This window comes from Globicephala melas, chromosome 5, assembly GCF_963455315.2.
Source record: "Globicephala melas chromosome 5, mGloMel1.2, whole genome shotgun sequence".
Classification (NCBI taxonomy): domain Eukaryota; kingdom Metazoa; phylum Chordata; class Mammalia; order Artiodactyla; family Delphinidae; genus Globicephala; species Globicephala melas.
In genome coordinates this window covers 42895170-42917286 of record NC_083318.1, presented here as the reverse complement: position 1 = coordinate 42917286, position 22117 = coordinate 42895170, and the positions used below count along the sequence as shown (strand labels likewise).

The 22117-nt window shown below is 38.7% G+C and overlaps 1 protein-coding gene and 1 long non-coding RNA gene across 4 annotated transcripts; one reads left to right on the top strand and one right to left on the bottom strand.

Moving 5' to 3' along the window:
- The first annotated feature begins 6990 nt into the window (after nt 1-6990).
- Nucleotides 6991-9142, top strand: LOC138842699 (uncharacterized). Its single transcript, XR_011377474.1, has 3 exons — nt 6991-7252; nt 8444-8558; nt 8957-9142. It is a non-coding gene; the product is annotated as an uncharacterized lncRNA (long non-coding RNA).
- Nucleotides 9143-11481: 2339 nt separating this feature from the next.
- FAM200B (family with sequence similarity 200 member B) lies at nt 11482-20726 on the bottom strand. Of its 3 annotated transcripts, XM_070045563.1 has the most exons (3): nt 20593-20718; nt 19634-19784; nt 11482-14441 (listed from the first exon to the last, which is right to left on the bottom strand). In XM_070045563.1, exon 3 carries the CDS (start codon nt 13167-13169, stop codon nt 11682-11684), a length of 1488 nt encoding a protein of 495 aa, XP_069901664.1. In that variant the 5' UTR covers nt 13170-14441; nt 19634-19784; nt 20593-20718; the 3' UTR covers nt 11482-11681. The 3 variants fall into 3 exon arrangements, with proteins under 3 accessions (XP_069901664.1, XP_069901662.1, XP_069901663.1); XM_070045561.1 differs by lacking the exon at nt 19634-19784 and having other exon boundaries at nt 20593-20726; XM_070045562.1 differs by lacking the exon at nt 19634-19784 and having other exon boundaries at nt 20217-20719.
- Between the last annotated feature and the right edge of the window lie 1391 nt (nt 20727-22117).

The window sequence follows — 22117 nt, the reverse complement described above, 5'->3', positions numbered from 1 at the left end:
AAACAATGACATAGCCAGAGGACGAGACATAAATTGATTAGAACCAAATGGGTCCAAGATGGCAGATAAGTCAAATTCCACTAGACCCTGAGCCTCAGTATATGCTCACTGTAACACATCAGCAAGCTAAATGACACACCTACAGGTGGCATGACAGTTCCAAGGCCAACCATAAGGATCAAAAAGTGGGCGGTGGCCCAATTCCTGGAAACCACCATCCCTTCCTGAACCAGCTGGAATACTCCTCCCACTCATTAGGCTATGAAATTACCCACCCCTATAAAAACTGACAACCTCATACCTTGGTGCCTTTCTCACCTTCTGAGATGGCCCACACTCTGTCTGTGGAGTGTGTTTCGCTCTAAATAAATCTGCTTCTTAACTATCACTCTGTCTCTCACTGAATTCTTTCCACGCTGAGACACAAAGAACATGAGCCTCAGTAAGTCCAGACACCAGGTGAGTGATTCTAATTAAAACACCGTGAGTTCGAGTCCCAAGCAGGGTTTTGGCCATGTTCAAGTCCTGGCCGCATGGGTTCAAGTCGCAATCTGAGGTGCACGGTTTCAATTAATGCTTTAACATTTATATCCAGAAAATAGAAAGAATTTGACAACTCAAAAATAAGAAAAACAACCCAAATTTTTAAATGGTATCTGCTTTTAAAATAGTTGAGCAGATACCTCACCAAAAAAGACATTCCACTACTAGGTATGTACCAAAGAGAAAATGAAAATATGCCTGCCCAAAGATTTATACATGAAATGTTCACAGCAGCTTAATTCATAGTAACCCCTAAACAATGCAAATACCCAACAAGAGAAGAATAAACAAATTGTGATATAGGCTACAATAAAATACTACTAAGCAGTGCAAAGGAATGAACTACTGATACACTGAAGAATGTAAAAAAAGTGTATATGCTAAATGAAAGAAGCTAGATATAAAATAATACACACTTTTTTATTCTCCTTACATGAAGTTCTAGAAGGGATAGGATGCTGATATACAGAATTGGGGGAAAAGAGATTTCAGATGGAACCAATTGCCTGAGCAAATACAGAATAACGGGAAAGCATGGGGCTTCTCCTGAAAAAGGTAAAGTTTTATTTTGACTGATAAATAGGGTACAGGTTGAGACTTGACAAAATAAGTTAGGGTCATACCTTTTTTTTTTTTCCACGCCTAGCAGCTTGCAGGATCTGAGTCCCCTGACACAGGATTGAACCCATACCATCGGCAGTGAAAGCACGAAGTCCTAACCAGTGGACCTCCAGGGAATTCCTAGGGTCATGTATCATTTTTTCTTTTTCTTTTTTTTACCATCTTTATCGGAGTATAATTGCTTTACAATGGTGCGTTAGTTTCTGCTTTATACCAAAGTGAATCAGCTATATATATACATATATCACCACATCTCCTCCCTCTTCCGTCTCCCTCCCACCTTCTCTATCCCGCCCCCATATATTATATCCTAAAGACCTTGGATACAATAACAGTTTGAACGTTGTGCTCTTTTTCTTTTTTTTTTTGAATTTTATTTTATATATTTTTTTATACAGCAGGTTCTTATTAGTTATCCATTTTATACATATTAGTGTATACATGTCAATCCCAATCTTGCAATTCATCATACCACCACCCCCTCCCCCTGCCACTTTCCCCCCTTGGTGTCCATACACTGGTTCTCTACATCTGTGTCACTATTTCTGCCCTGAAAACCGGTTCATCTGTACCATTTTTCTAGGTTCCACATATATGTGTTAATATTCGATATTTGTTTTTCTCTTTCTGACTTACTTCACTCTCTATGACAGTCTCTGGAAACATCCACATCTCTACAAATGACCCAGTCTCGTTCCTTTTTATGGCTGAGTAATATTCCATTGTATCTGTGTATCACATCTCCTTTATCCATTTGTCTGTCGATGGGCATTTTGGTTGCTTCCATGACCTGGCTACTGTAAATAGTGCTACAATGAATATTGGGGTGCCCATGTCTTTTTGAATTATGGTTTTCTCTGGGTATATGCCCAGTAGTGGGATTGCTGGGTCATATGGTAATTCTATTTTTAGTTCTTTAAGGAATCTCCATACTGCTCCATAGTGGCTGTATCAATTCACATTCCCACTAACAGTGCAAGAGGGTTCCCTTTTCTTCACACCCACTCCAGCATTTGTTGTTTCTAGATTTTCTGATGATGGCCAATCTAACCGGTGTGAGGTGATACCTCATGGTAGTTTTGATTTGCATTTCTCTAATAATTAGTGATGTTGAGCAGCTTTTCATGTGCCTTTTGGCCATCTGTATGTCTTCTTTGGAGAAATGTCTATTTAGGTCTTCTGCACATTTTTTTGATTGGGTTGTTTGTTTAATATTGAGCTGCATGAGCTGTTTATATATTTTGGATATTAATCCTTTGTCCGTTGATTCGTTTGCCAATATTTTCTCCCATTCTGAGGGTTGCGTTTTCGTCTTGTTTGTAGTTTCCTTTGCTTTGCAAAAGCTTTTAAGTTTCATTAGGTCCCATTTGTTTATTTTTGATTTTATTTCCATTACTCTAGGAGGTGGATCAAAAAACCATCTTGCTGTGATTTATGTCAGAGTGTGTTCTTCCTATGTTTTCCTCTAGGAGTTTTATAGTGTACAGTCTTACATTTAGGTAGCTAATCCATTTTGAGTTTATTTTTGTGTACGGTGTTAGAGAGTGTTCTAATTTCATTCTTTTACATGTAGCTGTCCAGTTTTCTCAGCACCACTTATTGAAGAGGCTGGCTTTTGTCCATTGTATATCCTTGCCTCCCTTGTCATAGCTAAGTTGACCATAGATGCATGGGTTTATTTCTGGGCTTTCTATCCTGTTCCATCGATCTATATTTCTGTTTTTGTGCCAGTACCATATTGTCTTTTTTACTGTAGCTTTGTAGTATAGTCTGAAGTCAGGGAGTCTGATTAGTTCAGCTCTGTTTTTTTCCCTCAAGACTACTTTGGTTATTCAGGGTCTTTTGTGTCTCCATAATAATTTTAAGATTTTTTGTTCTAGTCCTATAAAAAATGCCATTGGTAATTTGATGGGGATTGCATTGAATCTGTAGATTGCTTTGGGTATTATAGTCATTTTCACAATATTATTTCTTCCAATCCAAGAACATGGTATATCTCTCCATCTGTTTGTATCATCTTTAATTTCTTTCATCAGTGTCTTACAGTTTTCTGCATACAGGTCATTTGTCTCGTTAGGTAGGTTTATTCCTAGGTATTTTTGTTGTTGTTGTTGCAGTGGTCAATGGAAGTGTTTCCTTAATTTCTCTTTCAGATTTTTCATCATTAGTGTATATGAATGCAAGAGATTTCTGTGCATTAATTTTGTATCCTTCAAATTTACCAAATTCATTGATTAGCTCTAGTAGTTTTCTGGTGGCATCTTTAGGATTCTCTATGTATGGTATCATGTCATCTGCAAACAGTGACAGTTTTACTGCTTCTTTTCCAATTTGGATTCCTTTTACTTCTTTTTTCTTCTCTGATTGCCATGGCTAGGACTTCCAAAATGATGCTGAATAACAGTGGTGAGAGTGGACATCCTTGTCTTGTTCCTGGTCTTAGAGGAAATGCTTTCAGTTTTTCACCATTTTGCTGTGGGCTTGTCATATATGGCCTTTATTATGTTGAGGTAGGTTCCCTCTATGCCAACTTTCTGGAGAGTTTTTATCATAAATGGGTGTTGAATTTTGTCAAAAGCTTTTTCTGCATCTATTGAGATGATCATATGCTTTTTCTTCTTCAATTTGTTAATATGGTGTATCACATGGACTGATTTGTGTATATTGAAGAATCCTTGCATCCCTTGGATAAATTCCACTTGATCATGGTGTATGATCTTTTTAATATGTTGTTGGATTCTGTTCGCTAGTATTTTGTTGAGGATTTTTGCATTAATATTCATCAGTGATATTTTTCTGTAATTTTCTTTTTTTGTTATATCTTTGTGTGGTTTTGATATCAGGGTAATGGTGGCTTCCTAGAATGACTTTGGGAGTGGTCCTTCCTCTGCAACTTTTTGGAAGAGTTTGAGAAGGATGGGTGTTAGCTCTTCTCTAAATGTTTGATAGAATTCACCTGTGAAGCCATCTGGTCCTGGACTTTTGTTTGCTGGAAGATTTTTTTTTAATTAATTAATTTATTTATTTATTTTTGGCTGTGTTGGGTCTTCGTTTCTGTGTGAGGGCTTTCTGTAGTTGTGGCAAGCGGGGGCCACTTTACATCGTGGTGTGCGGGCCTCTCACTATCTCCGCCTCTCTTGTTGCGGAGCACAGGCTCCAGACACACAGGCTCAGTAGTTGTGGCTCACAGGCCTAGTTGCTCCATGGCATGTGGGATCCTCCCAGACCAGGACTCGAACCCGTGTCCCCTGCATTAGCAATTAGCAGGCAGATTCTCAACCACTGTGCCACCAGGGAAGCTCCTCTTGGAAGATTTTTAATCACAGTTTCAATTTCATTACTTGTGATTTGTCTGTTCATATTTTCTATTTCTTCCTGGTTCAGTCTTGGAAGGCTATACCTTCCTAAGAATTTGTCCATTTCTTCCAGATTGTCCATTTTATTGGCATAGATTTGCTTATAGTAGTCTCTTAGAATGCTTTGTATTTCTGCGGTGTCTGTTGTAACTTTTCCTATTTCATTTCTAATTTTATTGATTTGAGTCCTCTCCCTCTTTTTCTTGATGAGTCTGGCTAATGGTTTATCAATTTTGTTTACCTTCTGAAAGAACCAGCTATTAGTTTTATTGATCTTTGCTATTGTTTTCTTTGTTTCTATTTCATTTATTTCTGCTCTGATCTCTATGATTTCTTTCCTTCTACTAACTTTGGGTTTTGTTTGTTCTTCTTTCTCTCGTTCCTTTAGGTGTGAGGTTAGATTGTTTTTGAGATTTTTCTGGTTCCTTGAGGTAGGCTTGTATTGCTATAAAATTCCCTCTTAGAACTGTTTTTACTGCATCCAATAAGTTTTGGATCATCGTGTTTTCATTGTAATTTGTCTCTAGGCATTTTTTGATTTCCTCTTTGATTTCTTCAGTGATCTCTTGGTTACTTAGTAACGTATTGTTTAGCCTCCATGTGTTTGTGTTTTTTACATTTATTTCCCTGTAATTGATTTCTAATCTCATAGCACTGTGGTCAGAAACAATGCTTGATATGATTTCAATTTTCTTAAATTTACTGAGGCCTGATTTGTGACCCAAGATGTGATCTATCCTGGAGAATGTTCCATGTGCACTTGAAAAGAAAGTGTAATCTGCTGTTTTTGACTGGAATGTCATATAAATATCAATTAAATCTATCTGGTCTATTGTGTTATTTAAAGTTTGTGTTTCCTTATTAATTTTCTGTCTGGATGATCTGTCCATTGGTGTAAGTGAGGTGTTAAAGTCCCTCACTATTATTGTGTTACTGTTGATTTCCTCTGTTATAGCTGTTAACATTTGTCTTATGTATTGAGGTGCTCCTATTTTGAGTGCATATATATTTATAATTGTTATATCTTCTTCTTGGATTGATCCCTTGATCATTATGTAGTGTCCTTCCTTGTCTTTTGTAACATTCTTTATTTTAAAGTCTCCTTTATCTGATAAGAAATTGCTACTCCAGCTTTCTTTTGATTTCCATTTGCATGGAAAATCTTTTTGCATCCCCTCACTTTCAGTCGGTATGTGTCCCTAGGTCTGAAGTGGGTCTCTTGTAGACAGCACATATATGGGTCTTGTTTTTGTATCCATTCAGCGAGACTGTGTCTTTTGGTTGTAGCATTTAATCCATTCACGTTTAAGGTAATTATCAATATGTATGTTCCTATTACCATTTTCTTAATAGTTTTTGGTTTGTTTTCTTAGGTCCTTTTCTTCTCTTGTGTTTCCCATGTAGAGAAGTTCCTTTAGCATTTGCTGTAGAGCTGGTTTGGTTATGCTGAATTCTCTTAGCTTTTGCTTGTCTGTAAAGCTTTTGATTTCTCTGTCAAATCTGAATGAGATCCTTGCCAGGCAGAGTAATCTTGGTTGTAGGTTCTTCCCTTTCATCACTTTAAGTATATCATGCCACTCCCTTCAGGCTTGTAGAGTTTCTGCTGAGAAATCAGCTGTTAACCTTATGGGAGTTCCCTTGTATGTTATTTGTAGTTTTTCCCTTGCTGCATTCAGTAATTTTCCTTTGTCTTTAATTTTTCCCAATTTGTTTACTATGTGTCTCGTCATGTTTCTCCTTGGGTTTATCCTGCCTGGGAGTCTCTGCGCTTCCTGGACTTGGGTGGCTAGTTCCTTTCCCATGTTAGGCAAGTTTTTGATTATAATCTCTTCAAATATTTTCTCGGGTCCTTTCTCTCTCCCTTCTCCTTCTGAGACCCCTATAATGTGAATGTTGTTGTGTTTCATGTTGTCCCAGTGGTGTCTTAGGCTGTTTTCATTTCTTTTCATTCTTTTTCTTTATTCTGTTCCATGGCAGTGAATTCCACCATTCTGTCTTCCAGGTCACTTATGTGTTCTTCTGCCTCAGTTATTCTGCTATTGATTCCTTCTAGTGTATTCTTCATTTCAATTATTTTATTGTTCATTTCTGTTTGTTTGTTATTTAATTCTTCTAGGTGTTTGTTCTTAATTCTTCTAATGTCTTTGTTAAACATTCTTGCATCTTCTCGAGCTTTGCCTCCAATCTTTTTCCAAGGTCCTGGATCATCTTCACTATGATTATTCTAATTCTTTTTCTGGAAGTTTGCCTATCTCCACTTCATTTAGTTGTTTTTCTGGGGTTTTATCTTGTTCCTTCATCTGGTACAAAGTCCTCTGCCTTTTCATTTTGTGTATATTTCTGTGAATGTGGTTTCCTTCCACAGCCTGCAGGATTGTAGTTCTTCTTGCTTCTGCTGTCTGCCCTCTGTCTATCTAAGAGGCTTGTGCAAGTTTCCTGATGGGAGGGACTGTTGGTGGGTAGAGCTGGCTGTTGCTGTAGTGAGCAGTGCTCGGTAAAACTTTAATCTGCTTGTCTGCTGTTGGGTGAGGCTGGGTTCCCTCCCTGTTGGCTTTTTGGCCTGAGGCGACCCAACACTGGGGCCTGCCCGGCTCTTTGGTGGGGCTAATGGCGGACTCTGGGAGTGCTCACGCCAAAGAGTACTTCCCAGAACTTCCACTGCCAGTGTCCTTGTCCCCACAGTGAACTACAGCCACCGCCTGCCTCTGCAGGAGACCCTCTAATACTAGCAGGTAGGTCTAGTTCAGTCTCCTACGGGGTCACTGCTCCTTCCCCTGCGTCCTGATGCGCACACTACTTTGTGTGTGCCCTCCAAGAGTGCAGTGTCTCTTTTTCCCAGTCCTGTCAAAGACCTGCAATCAAATCCTGCTAGCCTTCAAAGTCTGATTCTCTAGGAATTCCTCCTCCTGTTACTAGACCCGCAGGTTGGGAAGCCTGACGTGGGGCTCAGAACCTTCATTCCAGTGGGTGGACTTCTGTGGTATAAGTGTTCTCCAATTTATGAGTCACCCATCCAGCAGCTATGGGATTTGATTTTATTGTGATTGCACCCCTCCTACCATCTCTTTGTCGCCTCTCCTTTGTCTTTGGATGTGGGGTATCTTTTTTGGTGAGTTCCAGTGTCTTTCTGTCAATGATTGTTCAGCAGTTAGTTGTGATTTCAGTGCTCTCTGAAATTTGTGCTCTTGAACATCAAGAGCTTTCAATACTTTCTGAACTTCCTTATTTAAAATTTTATCTTGTTTGTTAGTTGGCATTTTTTTTGCTTGAGGATGAAGCAAGAGATATCATGAATTTGAAGTTTTTAGAACAGTGTTTCATAGTGTCCTCTCAAGGAATGTTTCAAATACTTATTAACAGCTTATTTGTTCCTTGTTTATTTTGGGTTGTGGTAAGCTGAGTAATGGCCCCACAAAGATGTCCGTGTCCTAGTCCCCAGAACCTCTGAATACATTACCTTACATAGTAAAAGGGACTTTGCAAATGTGATTAATTTAAGGATCTTGAGATGGAGAGATTACAATAGATTGTCTGGATGGGTCCAATGTAATCATAAGAGAAGGGCAATCACCCAGAGAGGTGATCGTACAGAGAAGGCAATGTGATGATGGAAGCAGAGAGATATTTGAAGGTGATTTGCTGCTGGCTTTGAAGATGTGAGGCAGGGAATGCAGGCAGACTCTAGAAGCTTGAAAAAGTACGGAAACAGATTCTTCCCCAGAGTCTCCAGAAGGAACAAACCCTGCTGACACCTTGACTTTAGTCTAATGAGACTATCATTGTACTTCTGACCTCCAAAAGAGAATAAATTCGTGTTGTTTTAAGCCATTAATATTGTGGTAATTTGTTACAGCAGCCGTAGGAAATGAGTACAGATTTTGGTATCTGAAAGTATCCCTCTTTCTGCCTCCCTTTGTCCTCAGTTCCAAGACTGAGCTTGGGACATCATTAGCACAGGATTATTACTCTTGGCTAGTCTTGGCCAGAGTCTGCAAGGAGGCTGCCCCAAAGAAGAAGAGAGATTGGAGAAGGAGTGAGGTGAGTTCAGTCATCAGAAAAAAGATGTTTTTCTAGCTCCAAACTATGGCAACTCTACTGTAACAAATACTAAAAATATGAAAGTGGTTTGGAAGTGGGTAATGGGTAGAAGTTGGAAGAATTTTGAGGAACATGATGGAAAAGTCCTAGATTGCCTTGAACACACTGTTAGTAGAAATATGGGTGTTAAAGACTGCTGATGAGGTCTCAGAGGAAATGAGGAATGTGATTTGGGAAACTGGAGGGAAGGGGATCTGTTATATAATGGTAGAAAGCTTAGATTGTGTCCTATAATTATACAGAAAACAGAACTTTTAAGCAATGAATTTGGGTATTTGGTTGAGATTTCCAAGGAAAATATTGAAGGTGTGACCTGGTTTCTTCTTGGTTGCTTTTAGTAAAATGTGAGAGAGGAGCGGAGAGAACTGTTACAAAAAGGAAGCAGAATTTGATTTGGGAAATTCTCAGCCTACACAGATTGCAAACAATGCTGAAGTTAAGAGATCCACTGCCAAGAAAGCATGCTCTGCAGAGTAAGCCAATGATGTAGTTGCACAGCTTTTTCTTTTTTGATTAAAAATGTTTTAAATTGTAGTAAAATATGCATAAAAGTTATCATCTTAACCATTTTTAAGTGTGGATAGACTTTTGCTAGTACTTGGAAAGTACAAAAGGTTAGTACATTCAAGTACATAGAGGGCTCTTTGAAGGGGTGTAAGACTCAGAAGCCAAAAACAGATGAAATTATTCAGGAAAGATCTGTGGAGTAGCCTGTTTTTTAGTAAAGTGAATCTCCGTGACCCACAAAGTTTTTGAGAATGCTATACCAACAGAAACATTGTCAAGTTGGACTAAGAGGGACAGAGGGCAAAAATGAAAAGACTCTCAAAATTCTACAGGCAGAAAACATGCTGAGAAAAACCACTCAGTGGCAGACATGTGTTACTCTTCATGAAAAAGGATGATTCCAAGGGTGGAAAGCTCCAAAGAGTGGAGTCAGGGGTCCAGAGGGCAGAGGCATGAGCCGTGTAAGTTTATTTCCAGGCTTTGAAACTTAATGGAGTTTGCCTAGGTGGACTTCAAAAGTAATTAACTGACTCTTTTTCTTCATTTTCTCCCTTCTTGAATGAGAATGGATCTGTTACTCTATGCCTGTCACACCACTGTATTTCTAGAGCACAAACATGCTTTCTAGTTTCACAGCTCCACAGGTAGAGGATTTTGCCCCAGGACACATTATATCAGAACTGCACCCATAATTTAGATGATTAGATATGAGATTTTAGACTTGAGTTGATACTGTAATGGGCTGAGACTCTGGGGGGCCTTGGAATGGGTGAAGGTATTTCTCATGTGGGATGTATGAGTCTTCGCGGACTGGCAGTGGACTGTGATAAGCTGAATAATGGTCCCCCGTAAAGATAGCCAAGTCTTAATCCCTGGAACCTGTGAATATGTTGTACATAGTAAAAGGGATTTTGTAGAAGTGACATATACTGACATAAAGACACAAGACCTTTGGGTCAGAGATACAATTTGTTACTCATAGCAAAAAAAAAAAAAAAAAAAGGAGCCAGATCAGCATCGTGGGTTGGTTTCCCATGCCCCAATTCCCACAGGTGTTAGCTCTGCACACAGTGGGGGCTGCTGGTACATCCTCTCACCCTTCCCTACAGGGAGATCACTCATTACTCCTGGAATGCACGCAAATGTCTCCAGGGAGGTAGGAAAAGGCTTTATATTTACTTCCCTGGGATGTTTCTTGGGAAGATGTCTCTAGTTTCACCATTCTGAAATGTCTCCTTACACAAGTGTTCTTAACTTAAACACAAATACTTTCATTCAGAGGATCCAGACTGTGCAGAAATGTGAGCTATTCATGGAAAACTGTCTTCCAACTGTATTTTAAGCATGAATAAGGGGGAAAAATCTATTACCTTTAATAGAATAGAAAATCTGAAAAATCAAATGTTTCAATAATGCCAAGAGTGGCTGATGGAAAGGAGCTGCTAACCTATATGATTTTAGAGAAAGACCACGCCCAAAGAAACATCACCCAGTGGGGTCAGGAAATATGTAAAGAGAGGCAGAAGTTGAAATTAGTTTGAGGAAGACATATTAAGCAATTAAATTGCTTAATTTCCAGCAATGATGTGAGGAAGCAACATCAATCAATGCCGTTTGGGGATGCTTATAGAGATTATCTGACAAAATCAGATTTTTTAATGTAAAAATGGCAAAGAAATTTGCCATACATTTAATTATTATTCCTGGGACTATGACCTCATGTTACAGGTATTAGATGTTATTGAATTTTTTCTCCAACAAATATAAATGGAATATCCAGTTACTATGTATCATGCAAGATGACACGATCTCTGCTCCTATGGAGCATGCATTTCAAGGTGGCAGGTTGACAGAACTATTAATCACATAAATAAATACAACTATTACAAATTACATACTACCAAGAAAACAAAGAAATAAAAGAATAAAGAAGGATGTACCCAAACTAAAGTGGTTAGGAAAGACCTCTTTAAAGAGGTAACATATAATTCAATCTATTCTCCAAATAGAAGTCAGAGTGAATTTTTTAAAACCTAATGCACATCATGTCTTTCCTCCACAGAACCCAACTGCTCTCCATTTCACTGACAAAAATCCAGAGCCCCTATAATGGTCTAGAGCCCTTCATGATTTGGTCCCCAAATAGTTCCCTGACTTCCTTTCTTATTACTTTCTATAGCACTTATTAAAGTCTAAATATTATAAACGTTATTATGTTTATTGTCTCTCTCTCTCCTTGCCAGAACATAAGCTCCACTAGAGAATGGTCTCTGTTTTCTTCATTTCGTATCCCAAATGTGCCTAGAACGGTACCTGACCTCTAATAGAAGTTCATTAAATGTTTGTTCAATGAACATAAAATTACACTGATTTTATTAGTATTAAAATATAACAAAAATAAAAACAAAGTTATCACATACACTGCTATATTAACATTTAAATACAACAGATAAAAAAAAATCACAAAATGAGAACTGCAGAAACAAAAACCAGGTAAGATTTGTTTACACAACATTGTAAAGTGACTATACTCCAATTAAAAAAAAAAAGATTTATTTAACGTGGTAGGTGTGCTTGCCCATTCATAAGTTCATTCCAGTCTGGAACACAGGAGGATAATTCTACTCGCATATCTGCTGCGCCATTTAATCCGGTCCTTTCCTTTGCTTTTAACTGGGTTAAGACCGAAAATCCTATTTCACACAAACTAGTTGCTGTGAATGGTAATAATAGCAGGATACTCTTTTGACTTATCAAAGGAAAGTCTTCCTTTATCTTAATCCAAAATGCTGATACACTTAGTGTTTCATAATCATTCTTCGATGTATATGAAGAACTGAGCTGCAATAATTCATTTTCTTCTTCAGGCACCAAGTTTAACTCAATTATTGATTCTGGGTTTCGAAAAGCAAACGGATCTTTTACCCAACAATTCTGTCTTAATGTTTCAAATTTCTCTTCTGGGAATAAATGGTTAAAGGTTTGACAGAGAGAAGTGAGGTGCAACAATATCTCTAGTTTTATTTCTTCCAAAATGTTTTCATTGATAACATTCTCTTCAATGTGCTGCAAAAACCTTGGAAACATGTAGTAGCTAGGACGATTGCTTTTAAGCTTCGCTTGCCACAACAGTAATGCCTTCTGGAATCCTTGGATACATTCGGCCTGTTGGAATATGTCACTGTTTTTCCCCTGTAGTTTTAAACGTAGTTCATTAAGGATGCCAAAAATATCAGTTAAATATGCCAGTTTCGTTACCCAAATATCATCCTCAAAAATAGTTGCCAAATGAGACTTCTTTTCAGTAAGAAAAACGTGTATCTCATTCCTGAGTTCGTAAACCCTGCTCAGTATTTTCCCTTGAGACAACCAACGAACTTTGGTGTGAAACAGTAAGTGGGTATAATTAGCTCCAATCTCCGAACAAAACGTTTCAAGAAGTCGGCTGTTTAATGAGCTTCCTTTAATAAAGTTAACAACTTTCACTGCCTTTTTCAATACTTCCATGAGCTTCTGTGGAATCTCTCTGGATGCTAATGCTTCATGATGTATAAAACAATGATTCCACACACCACTAGTAACTTCTAGCAATTTTTTAATTACTCTGCTCTGTTTTCCAGTGATGTTTGCTGTTCCGTCACTTGTAATTCCTTTGCAGTTTTTCCAGTTTAATTTATACTGACCAAAAATGCACTTTTCTAATTCTGTGAAAATATCTAATCCACTTAGGTGTGAGGTTAAGTTTAAACAACACAAAAAATCCTCCATAAAATCGCCTTGCCACGCATATCTTACATAGACTAAAAGTGCTGTGCAGCTTCCAGTATCTGTGCTTTCATCAAGCTGGATTGCAAAATCCATTCCCGACTGTAACTGAGTAATAAGCATTGCCTCTAAATGTTCGGCAATTGTACAAATTCGAAGAGATATTGTGTTATTACTAGGAATCGTTTTTAATTTATCAGCAGATTTATCATCAAAAATTGTACGCACCGTATCCAAACATGCTGGAAGAATAATTTTTTCAGCAGCTGTGTGAGGCATTTTCTCTTTTGCCACACGATATGCAACTAAATATGATGATAATAAGGTTTTCTCACTAACAGTAGTAGAGCAGCTAAGAAATTGTGTTGATGACTTTACAACTATTTTCTTTCTTTGAAAATATTCAAGAGGCTTATCAATAAGTTCAGCATGCTGTGTTTCTAAGCGCCTTTTTAATTTTGCAGGTTTTAAGCTTTCATTTGCAAGAATATTATTACAAATAAGACACTGAGGTCTGTCATTTTCAAAGGGTTTTTCACATTTGATAAAACCATATTTTAAATAATCTTCATTACAACGCCTTGCAGTTACTTTTTTTTTTGAAACATGGCTCAAATGAAGTTGATGTTTGCAGATTAGAGCCAATAGTTTTATCAATATTGTCACTATTCATACTTCCAGATCCAGCAGTAGAACTTGAACATGCTTCTGCATATTTTGCTTCATTATTCCTCTTTCTTTTAAAAAAGAAATGATCCATTTTAAAAGCAATTTTGAATAAAATATTATAATTGCCACTAACTATAATTGCCACTAATATATATATGTGTATATATATATATATATATTTTTTTTTACAGCCTAGATAACATGTTTCCAAAATTGCAGTTTGCAAATGAATCTCAGTGGAACATCTCAGACTTTATATACAGTTGCAAGTCATGGTAATATACAACTAGACTGCAGATCAACCTTGTTATTATGAAAACCAAATAAGACATCATTGGAAAATGATTGAAAAACCATTTCTTACGCAATCAATGTACATTCTATTCATCATATCCCCTCCATCAAATATCTTTCCACATATTGAAACTTATGACCTTAGTATTCCTTGCAAGGTGTGTAATTCTGGCAAAGGATTCATGCAAACCACTCTGATATTTTATATTTTATTTTGTTTTTAAAAATGTTCGTCATGACTCACAAAATTGATTTCATGACCTACTAAATGGGTCACATGCATAATGTGAAAAACACTGACATAGAGACGTTTTCCTCTTTTGTGTTAGTGGCTTGACTATGTCTGCTTGATGACCAAAGAAACTAGCTGATCTGCTAAACTGCTGGCTGATACAGAGACTTTCTTGAAGTGGTAGGTATGTATCATTCCTGATTTTCATTCCTGATACTTTTTGATGGGAAGGGTTTTTAAGAGTGCCAGTATTGTCTGATCTCATGAGGTTCCAATGAGGTTTTCCATGGCTAGGTCAACTATAAGGTTGGAGTTGGTGACATATTTTTAGAACTGTCTTGGAATGCATCCTTGACCTGGGAATAAGACCAGAGATATGACATTAAGCATTACAATACAGAGAAATAGTGTTGCCAGCTATAGGGACCTTTACAGAATCCAGGTCATGGGTGCTGAAGCAAAAAGCTGGTACCTCTCAACACAATGTTATATAGGCTTAGGTCTTTTTCTGTAAGGCAAACCACCTCAACCAAGATTGGAAGATAGAAAAAATGATGTAAGACCTGGGAGTCGCATCAGGAGATGCAAAGTACATTGACAAAGCTAAACACAGGAAACCATGGAGGAGCACAGCTCATTCACTATATATATTTCCTCTTAGCTCAGTTTGGCCATGCCCATCTTGTAAGTACTTCCCGCACTGCTCTCTTTGAACTTAGGATATTTGGGTCTTATCAGCATAATACAGCACTTCCTTACAAAGCTCTCCATCAAGTAATGCCACTTTGCGGGGGGGGGGGGGGGGGGGGGGGGAGGAAGGGTAAAGTCTTACATTTACTGTAGTGTTTATTAGAAATTAAACATTTTAAGTGTTAATAGTTTTATCAGGATTGTTTGCATTAACTAGATTTTCTTATTTTCTGTAATTCTTGATGCTCTGGCATGTGGGGTCTCACTAATCATAGAGGGAACTAATCCTCCCAGGGTTGGGTAATTCCTAGAGATAGCAAACAACTTGACTGATAGCTCAACTCAGGAACACAACTTTCATATGCAAACTAACCAGTCCAGAGCCAGCCCTACCCACACTTTCCCACCCTCCCAAATCAGGTTCTTATTCTCCAGATACTCCCCTGCCCTAACTACCCCAGGGCCAGGTAACCATGAACTACGGACAGCCCCCATGCCCTGAATCCTGGTGAAACTGTTAAGAAAGCCAATCTGAAACCTGCTTACCCTGCTTGACCAATTCCTTCCTGAGAAAACCACAGTACAGGCTTTTCCACATTTCCCCTTCCACCCCCTCTCCCTCCTGCCCAATCCTGGTGCTTCCCATGTGGCCGCCCTGTATGGCATGGCTCGGCATGCCCTACCTCCTGTTTCTAGGGATCTGTATAAAAACTACCTACTTCATGACAGCCATTTCTGTGTCTGTTTGCCTTATCATACCTGATTAAAACAAATCATAGGTAGATCATTTTTACTTCATCTTGGTTCTGGTTATAAAGTTGCATAGTTTGGCCCTAACCTATTTTCCACATAATGTCTGTTATATTTTAGCATAAATTTTGCATTCCACGAGTTCTTCTAAGTCATAGTGTTAAAGCTGAAACACCCGTATCTCGAGATAACTTTTATTACTTGCCTGGTGAATGGATTCCCCCAATCACTTGAGAGGAAGATTGGAATCCTTCAGTTTTGGGGACACACTAAATATTTGTCATTCTAGCTATCACCCATCCTTCACCTGTGAGTGAAACGGTATCATACAGTACACAAGTAAGGTATAGGTTTCAGGAATACCAGGCAGCACGCAAAATGTGCTACAAATTATCTGAATGCCATCGATTTTCATCAGCCTGTCACCACTGTATTTATGTGGTGGCCTAATCTTTTAATAAAGCCAGCTTTGAAAGAGGCATCAGAGTGGATGGTGACCTTGAAACAAGAAAGATGTTGCCAGATGGAGAAGGCCTTAGTGAGGTTCTTCCCTGAGACTTCATTACTTATTTTTAACAGTAAACTTGAAGGGGACTTACAGTATGTCATGTATACAGCACTTTTTAAAATTTTAATAAGCTTTATTTTTTTTAAGAGCAACTTTAGGTTCACAGCAAAACTGAGCAAAAGGTAGGGATTTCCCATATATTTCCTGCCCCCACCTATGCACAGTCTTCGCCATCACCAACATCCCCCACCGGAGTGGTACTTGTTACAGCTGATAGACCTACAGTGTCACATCATAATCACCCGAAGTCCACCCTTTACATAAGGTTCACTCTTCGTGTTGTACACTCTATGAATTTTGACAAATGTATGACATGTATCCATCGTTATGGTTTCATACAGAGTATTTTCACTGCCCTAAAAATCCCGTGCCTCTGCCTCCCTTCTTTCCTATCCCCACTCCCACTGCCACCAATCTCTAATAGTCACCGAATTTTTTTTTTTTTTTTTACCAGCTCAGCTCCACAGTCTTGCCTTTTCCAGAGTGCCATACCGTTGGAATTATATGTATATAGACTTTTCAGATTGGCTTCTTTCACTTAGTAATATGCATTTAAGGTTCCTCCATGTATTTTCATGACTTGATAGCTTATTTCTTTTTAGCACTGAAAAATACTTCATTGTCTGGCTATAACAGTTTATTTATCCATTCACCTACTGAAAAACATCTTAGTTGCTTCCAAATTTTGGCAACTATGAATAAAGCTGCTATAAACATTGGTTGTAGGTTTTTGTGTGGACAAAAGTTTTCAACTCCTTTGGGTAGATACTAAGGAACCTGACTGCTGCATCGTATGTACAAGTACATTTTTAAAGAGGATCCCGGCAAAGGTTGTGTATCCTTTTGTTGCTGGAGCTTGTCAATATTGTGGGCACAGATTATGCTTTATAGATAAAGCATAGATGTTGCTCAACTTTTTTTTTTTTTGCAATGGTGCCAGCTTTTGTTAACGTAATTCACACATGCTGACAGACTTCAAATAATGCCAAAGGGACTGCTCTAGGATTTCCTGAGCTGTGATGGCCTACTCTGGTACTGAGTTATTCTGTTGATGTCTCTGATATGAACTGCCAATAAATAGAACCAAGTCAGAACTGAGGGGTAAAGGTGGCTGGTGAGATGGGTTACACAATTTAGTATAATTCAGTGAGAAAAGTGACGTGGGGAGCTGTCAAGATAAGACTATTTGGTCAGTTTGGCATTGGACAAATACTAAATCTTGAATTTAGGAGCAGATATTTTATATGAGACTAAAAGCTTTAAATGGCATTCTAGAACAACGTTGTTGGAATGCAGCTTCAGGAAGGTGGCAGCAGGAGTCATCTGAGAAAACTTTGCTATAGGGAGTAGGGTTAAGTTGTAATATGCAAGAGATCAAAATGTATAACCTTGTCTCTAGGCTAGCAGTCTCTTGGCATAGTTTTCTGTGTTTAGTAATATAAAGCATTAGTGTCAACAGGAAGACCTACAAATAGGGGCAAAGGTCAGGGTTTATTAGGATGGTGGCATTTTTAGGTGTTGGTTGCCTTAGGAGGGGCTTGGAAATATCAACTTGATTAGTTATTATATTATGAATGCTTTAACTAGGACAAGTTGCTAGAGATCTAATGTATATGGTACCTGATTACACTTTAAAAAGAGTACATATGGGGGAATTCAGGGCCTGGTGTGAGAAACAGGCAAAGCTTTTCTTTGGAGGTCTTATGTCCTGTCTGCCAAGGTAGTTAGTAGGACTAAAGAGTTTATGGCAGACGCCTATTGGATGTCACAGCATGGTGGACAGCATCAATATATTAAATCAGAACTAAACTGCTGAAAAAGCAACTGCATCTAAATCTCTTTGATGAATAAAAAGAGCTGGAGAGCAATTCACAACAGCCTTGAAGCAATCTGACTCAGATATATAACTGCCCTTAACAGCTGAAATAGAACATTTATTGATTCTTCCTGTCATACTGAAGGATGCTCACTTGTTTTTAATGTTCCTTCTCTCCACATGAATTTCAAACCACTACAATTTTATCCTGTATGCCACCTCTCCCCAGATATTTTATAGACATTTACCTTATAAAGAAAAACAGTGTTAAAACGTTCTCCAAAGTCTTTTGTTTGCCCTCTCTTTTCTTTATCTATGTCTCTGAAAGGTGCCTTAATGGCAAGTCACAGGAATTTGGAGGGACAGTTTCAAACCTGAGGGTTTTGGTCTAACCGTAAGTTTTGGAACTTTAAACAGAGAAATTCTCAATTAGAACTCAATGTAAATCAGAGCATATACATACATTAGCATGAATAACTACATGTGTGATTCCATAAGCCAGATGGGTTCTGCTGGGACAGGTCCTTTCTGGCCAAAACTTCAAAAATCTATAGATGTGTGCACTGATGCTTAAGATGTGTGTGTTGAGGCTGACTGTTGTGGATATATAACCACATTTCAGAGCAATAATGCTCTTTAATTGGGTGTGCATCTATCTTAGCCATTCTTTAGGAGAGAATTTCAATTAAGGTGACCAAATACTTGTAGCTGAAAGTTTCTTATATACCAAGGTGCAATAATAATGACCTGTTCCTAGAACAGTGTTTGTTGTAATGGTAGGTACTCAGTAAATGTATTTGAAAGATTAAATGAGAGAATGACACCTGTAGCAAACTGTACCATGTACATTGTTTTTATTAATCAATGAAAAATAAGTTACCAAACTATATTTGAACAATTTGGTAATATGTAAGACAAAGGTTAGTATGACCTATTCTTTAAAATTGGATCAACGATATTCTATTTCAAAATAAGCTGCTTATAATGTTAGATACTAGAAACAATGGTCTTATAAAAACATAAATGTAAACTATATTCAGATTTATCTTATAAAGCCTAACACTTAAATCTACCTGAAAATAAGAAACACATTAAAAAAAACCCTAATATCTCATTTATATTACAATAAGTAATTATTCTTTTAGACAAAAACAATTGTCTTTAAATCATTCTGTTCTTTTATATTTTTACTATTCTCATTTCAATCCAGTTCTCTGTGGGAGTTCATAATCAGCTATGCTTCAGACTGTTATATCCAAAAAGTATTCTTAAAGGGCTTACTCTCTCTCCTCAAGCAGACAATACACCTACAATAATAGCAGACATAATATATTAGGGTATAGACCTGATAGATGCGGGGATGAAAGCATGGGGAAGTCCTTTTCTAACTGAAAGAGGATGCAAGGTAACAGCTAAATGGGAGTCAGAAGCAGAAAATGTTGCAAGTTTGACAGAATAAGGTATGAAATAGTTGTTTACAAAAGTGGTGCTACGAATGGACTAGGAAAATGTGTTAGGATTTTAAGCAGGTCTGCATGATTGCCTTACATGCTTAATGCAATGATCATTATTGCTATGATGCTTGACAGGTGTGGTCTTTAATTCCCTGCCATGAATTTTTACCTCTTAAAGCCTCATCCTATCTCTCTAGGTTTCTCCTTCATCCCATATCTCCATACTATTCTACACTTGAAGCTCTAAGACTATGGGAGTTCTTGAAATACCTCATGCACTTTCATGCTTCTGCTTTCGCTCTGGCTGGTATTCCCCTTGCCTTAAGTCATTTGAAATCCTATTCATTCTTCATGATTTAGCTCAAATGCTACAGCATTCATCCAATCAACTAAGATGTAAGTATTTACGATGTGCCAGGTCCTGGGGATACAAAGCAAGAAAATGGATAGTGATATATGCATATAAGGGAACACCTGTTCAGCTGTTACAAGGAATGAACTAGAGTTACATAACACTGACAAATCTTATATTAAGTTAAAGAAAGCTGCCAAAGGATATACACATTTCTGCTTGTTAAAACTATGCAAAACAGCACTATATGTAATCCAAAATTAAAAGCGTGGTTACCTTGGTCAAGAGGGAACATAACGGGACTGGGTGGAGCAGACAAAGGACTCCAGTTATATAATAACTATTTCTCCAGTTGGGTGTCAAGTACATATGTATTAGTTATAGTTTTATTTCAACTTTTTGTCTGTCTAAAGATATTCTATTTTTAAAAGGGATGTTTAAAGCTTGATTCCTTCCTGAAGGCATTGCAAACCTGTCCCATAACCAGTAACTTAAAATTACCTTCTTTCCGTTTCTGATATTATCCTTTGTTTCCTGTATTGCCATTGTGCACACATCAGTAATACTTAGGCCTCAAGAGTAGGAACTTGCAGGTACGAGCTTTAAGTAGATTAGAATGTAACCCTCTTCCCAGGAGACTCCCGTTTGCTCCAGTTCTCTAGGGACCTAACTAGGCCTAAGAACCTCAGCCTGACCCCTTCATGTGACCCGAGAACATCTTCCCTCGGATCCCGGATCGCTGACTCCTTCCCCCGGTAGATGTCCATTCGCCCCTTGAGCAAAAGCAAAACGTGCCTCCCGCCAACGAACCCCAGAATGTCTCCCTTTAGCGGACTCCGGACCACTCCCACCAGAGGTTGCCTTTCTTCCTTCTCACCTCCAGCCGAGCGCCGCGAGCCTCGCGCCTCGCCTGCCGACTCGCGGTGCGCCTCGCCCCCCGTTCGCTACACAACACCACTTCCCATCTAACCTCAACACTCACAAAAATCACACTTCCAGCCGGAAAAAGGATGGCTCGGCCCTCTGCGCATGCGCGGAGCTAAGAGTCGCCCCTGCCCTCGCGTTCGTCTCGCGGTATTGCCTTTTCCCGCGGGAGTTATTTGAGCTTTCTGGCGGTAACCACGCCCTCGGCTGTCCGCGGCGGGCTGACCGAAGTCTGAATTTTGTCTGCAGAAAATCTGGCCGTGGTCAGTCGAGCCAGATACGGCTGAGAGCCGACAGATTCTTACCGGCCGGGTTCTGGCGCCATGGGGTTCTGCTGCCGGGTTCTGCTGCCGATTAAGGAGGCCTTCCAGCTGGCGCAGGAGCCGCATCAGAACCGGGCGAAGCTGGTGGTGGCGCTGAGCCGCACCTACGGCTCGGCGATCCCCGCCACCCCTTGCCGCCCCGCTGGTACACCAGTTAGCACGTTAATTTGTCAGTCTTTGTAAGGGAATTACAGAGATTTTTTTCAATTCTGCTATCATTTACCTTGTTTACTTATTTAGAGAACCATATTGTTCTTTATAATCATAGTAGACTTGTGTCTCTAAGTTAGAAGTTCACCGATTTTTAACATAAATGTGCATTTCATTTAATAGATATAAAATGTATATTAAATATATATATATTTGTATTTCTGCCCTGTAATGATTTTAACAAAACACGTTTCTTAGGAACAAAGTAAGTCAGTGCAAAGAAGTTCATTTTTGTTCCAAACTATTTTTCAGGTTAATATCCAGGTGTCCCCCACTTTTCAAAAATTCAATTTAGGCCACTTCGCTTTTAGAAAAGACCTGTATTGTATTAGTACGTGTTTTCATAACTGAAGGAAATCTGGAGGGTTTTCACTTTTACAAAAAAACGGCGAAAAGCGATAGTACTTGGTATGCTTAGCCTTCAGCGTTTTTTTTTTGCAGGGAGCCTTTACCGAGGCAGCGCGCAGACGCAGCAGCCTGAGTGGCACAGCCAGGCTCCTTCCCTGGAAATACACTCAGCATCTCAGCATCTAGCCCCCATAGCTTGGAACTGTGCCTGTGAGCATCTGTGCTGCATCTCGGTTTATTTTGTGCATTCGTCAGCAAGTGTCCTAAAGTATCAGAAAAGGTTAACATAAAACCAGATGTAATTTTAAGTGTTTTGATTGGGGTGAACGAACTGGGCATTGTGTGTGAGTTGAACTTGCTTGGGTCCACTACTTCCAGGCAGAGAGAAAGAATCTTGAAAGCTGCCAAAGTTACTATTGCTTCTGTTAGTAGCAAAGTGGTCTCAGTTGGCATCCAGCAGTGGGTAAACTGGAAAGTCTATTGCTTGAGCGGACTGATGGGTGTACAAAGCGAGGTGTTTAAGTTATCTTATACTTAAGGAGAAATCGGTCAGTCTTTCTAATAAGCTGAAACAGAAAGCACTTGGACCACGGTGAT

What these genes read in the sequence shown, in the direction of transcription:
- FAM200B (XM_070045561.1), bottom strand. Translation starts at nt 13,169, where the DNA reads ATGCCTCACACAGCTGCTGAAAAAATTATTCTTCCAGCATGTTTGGAT.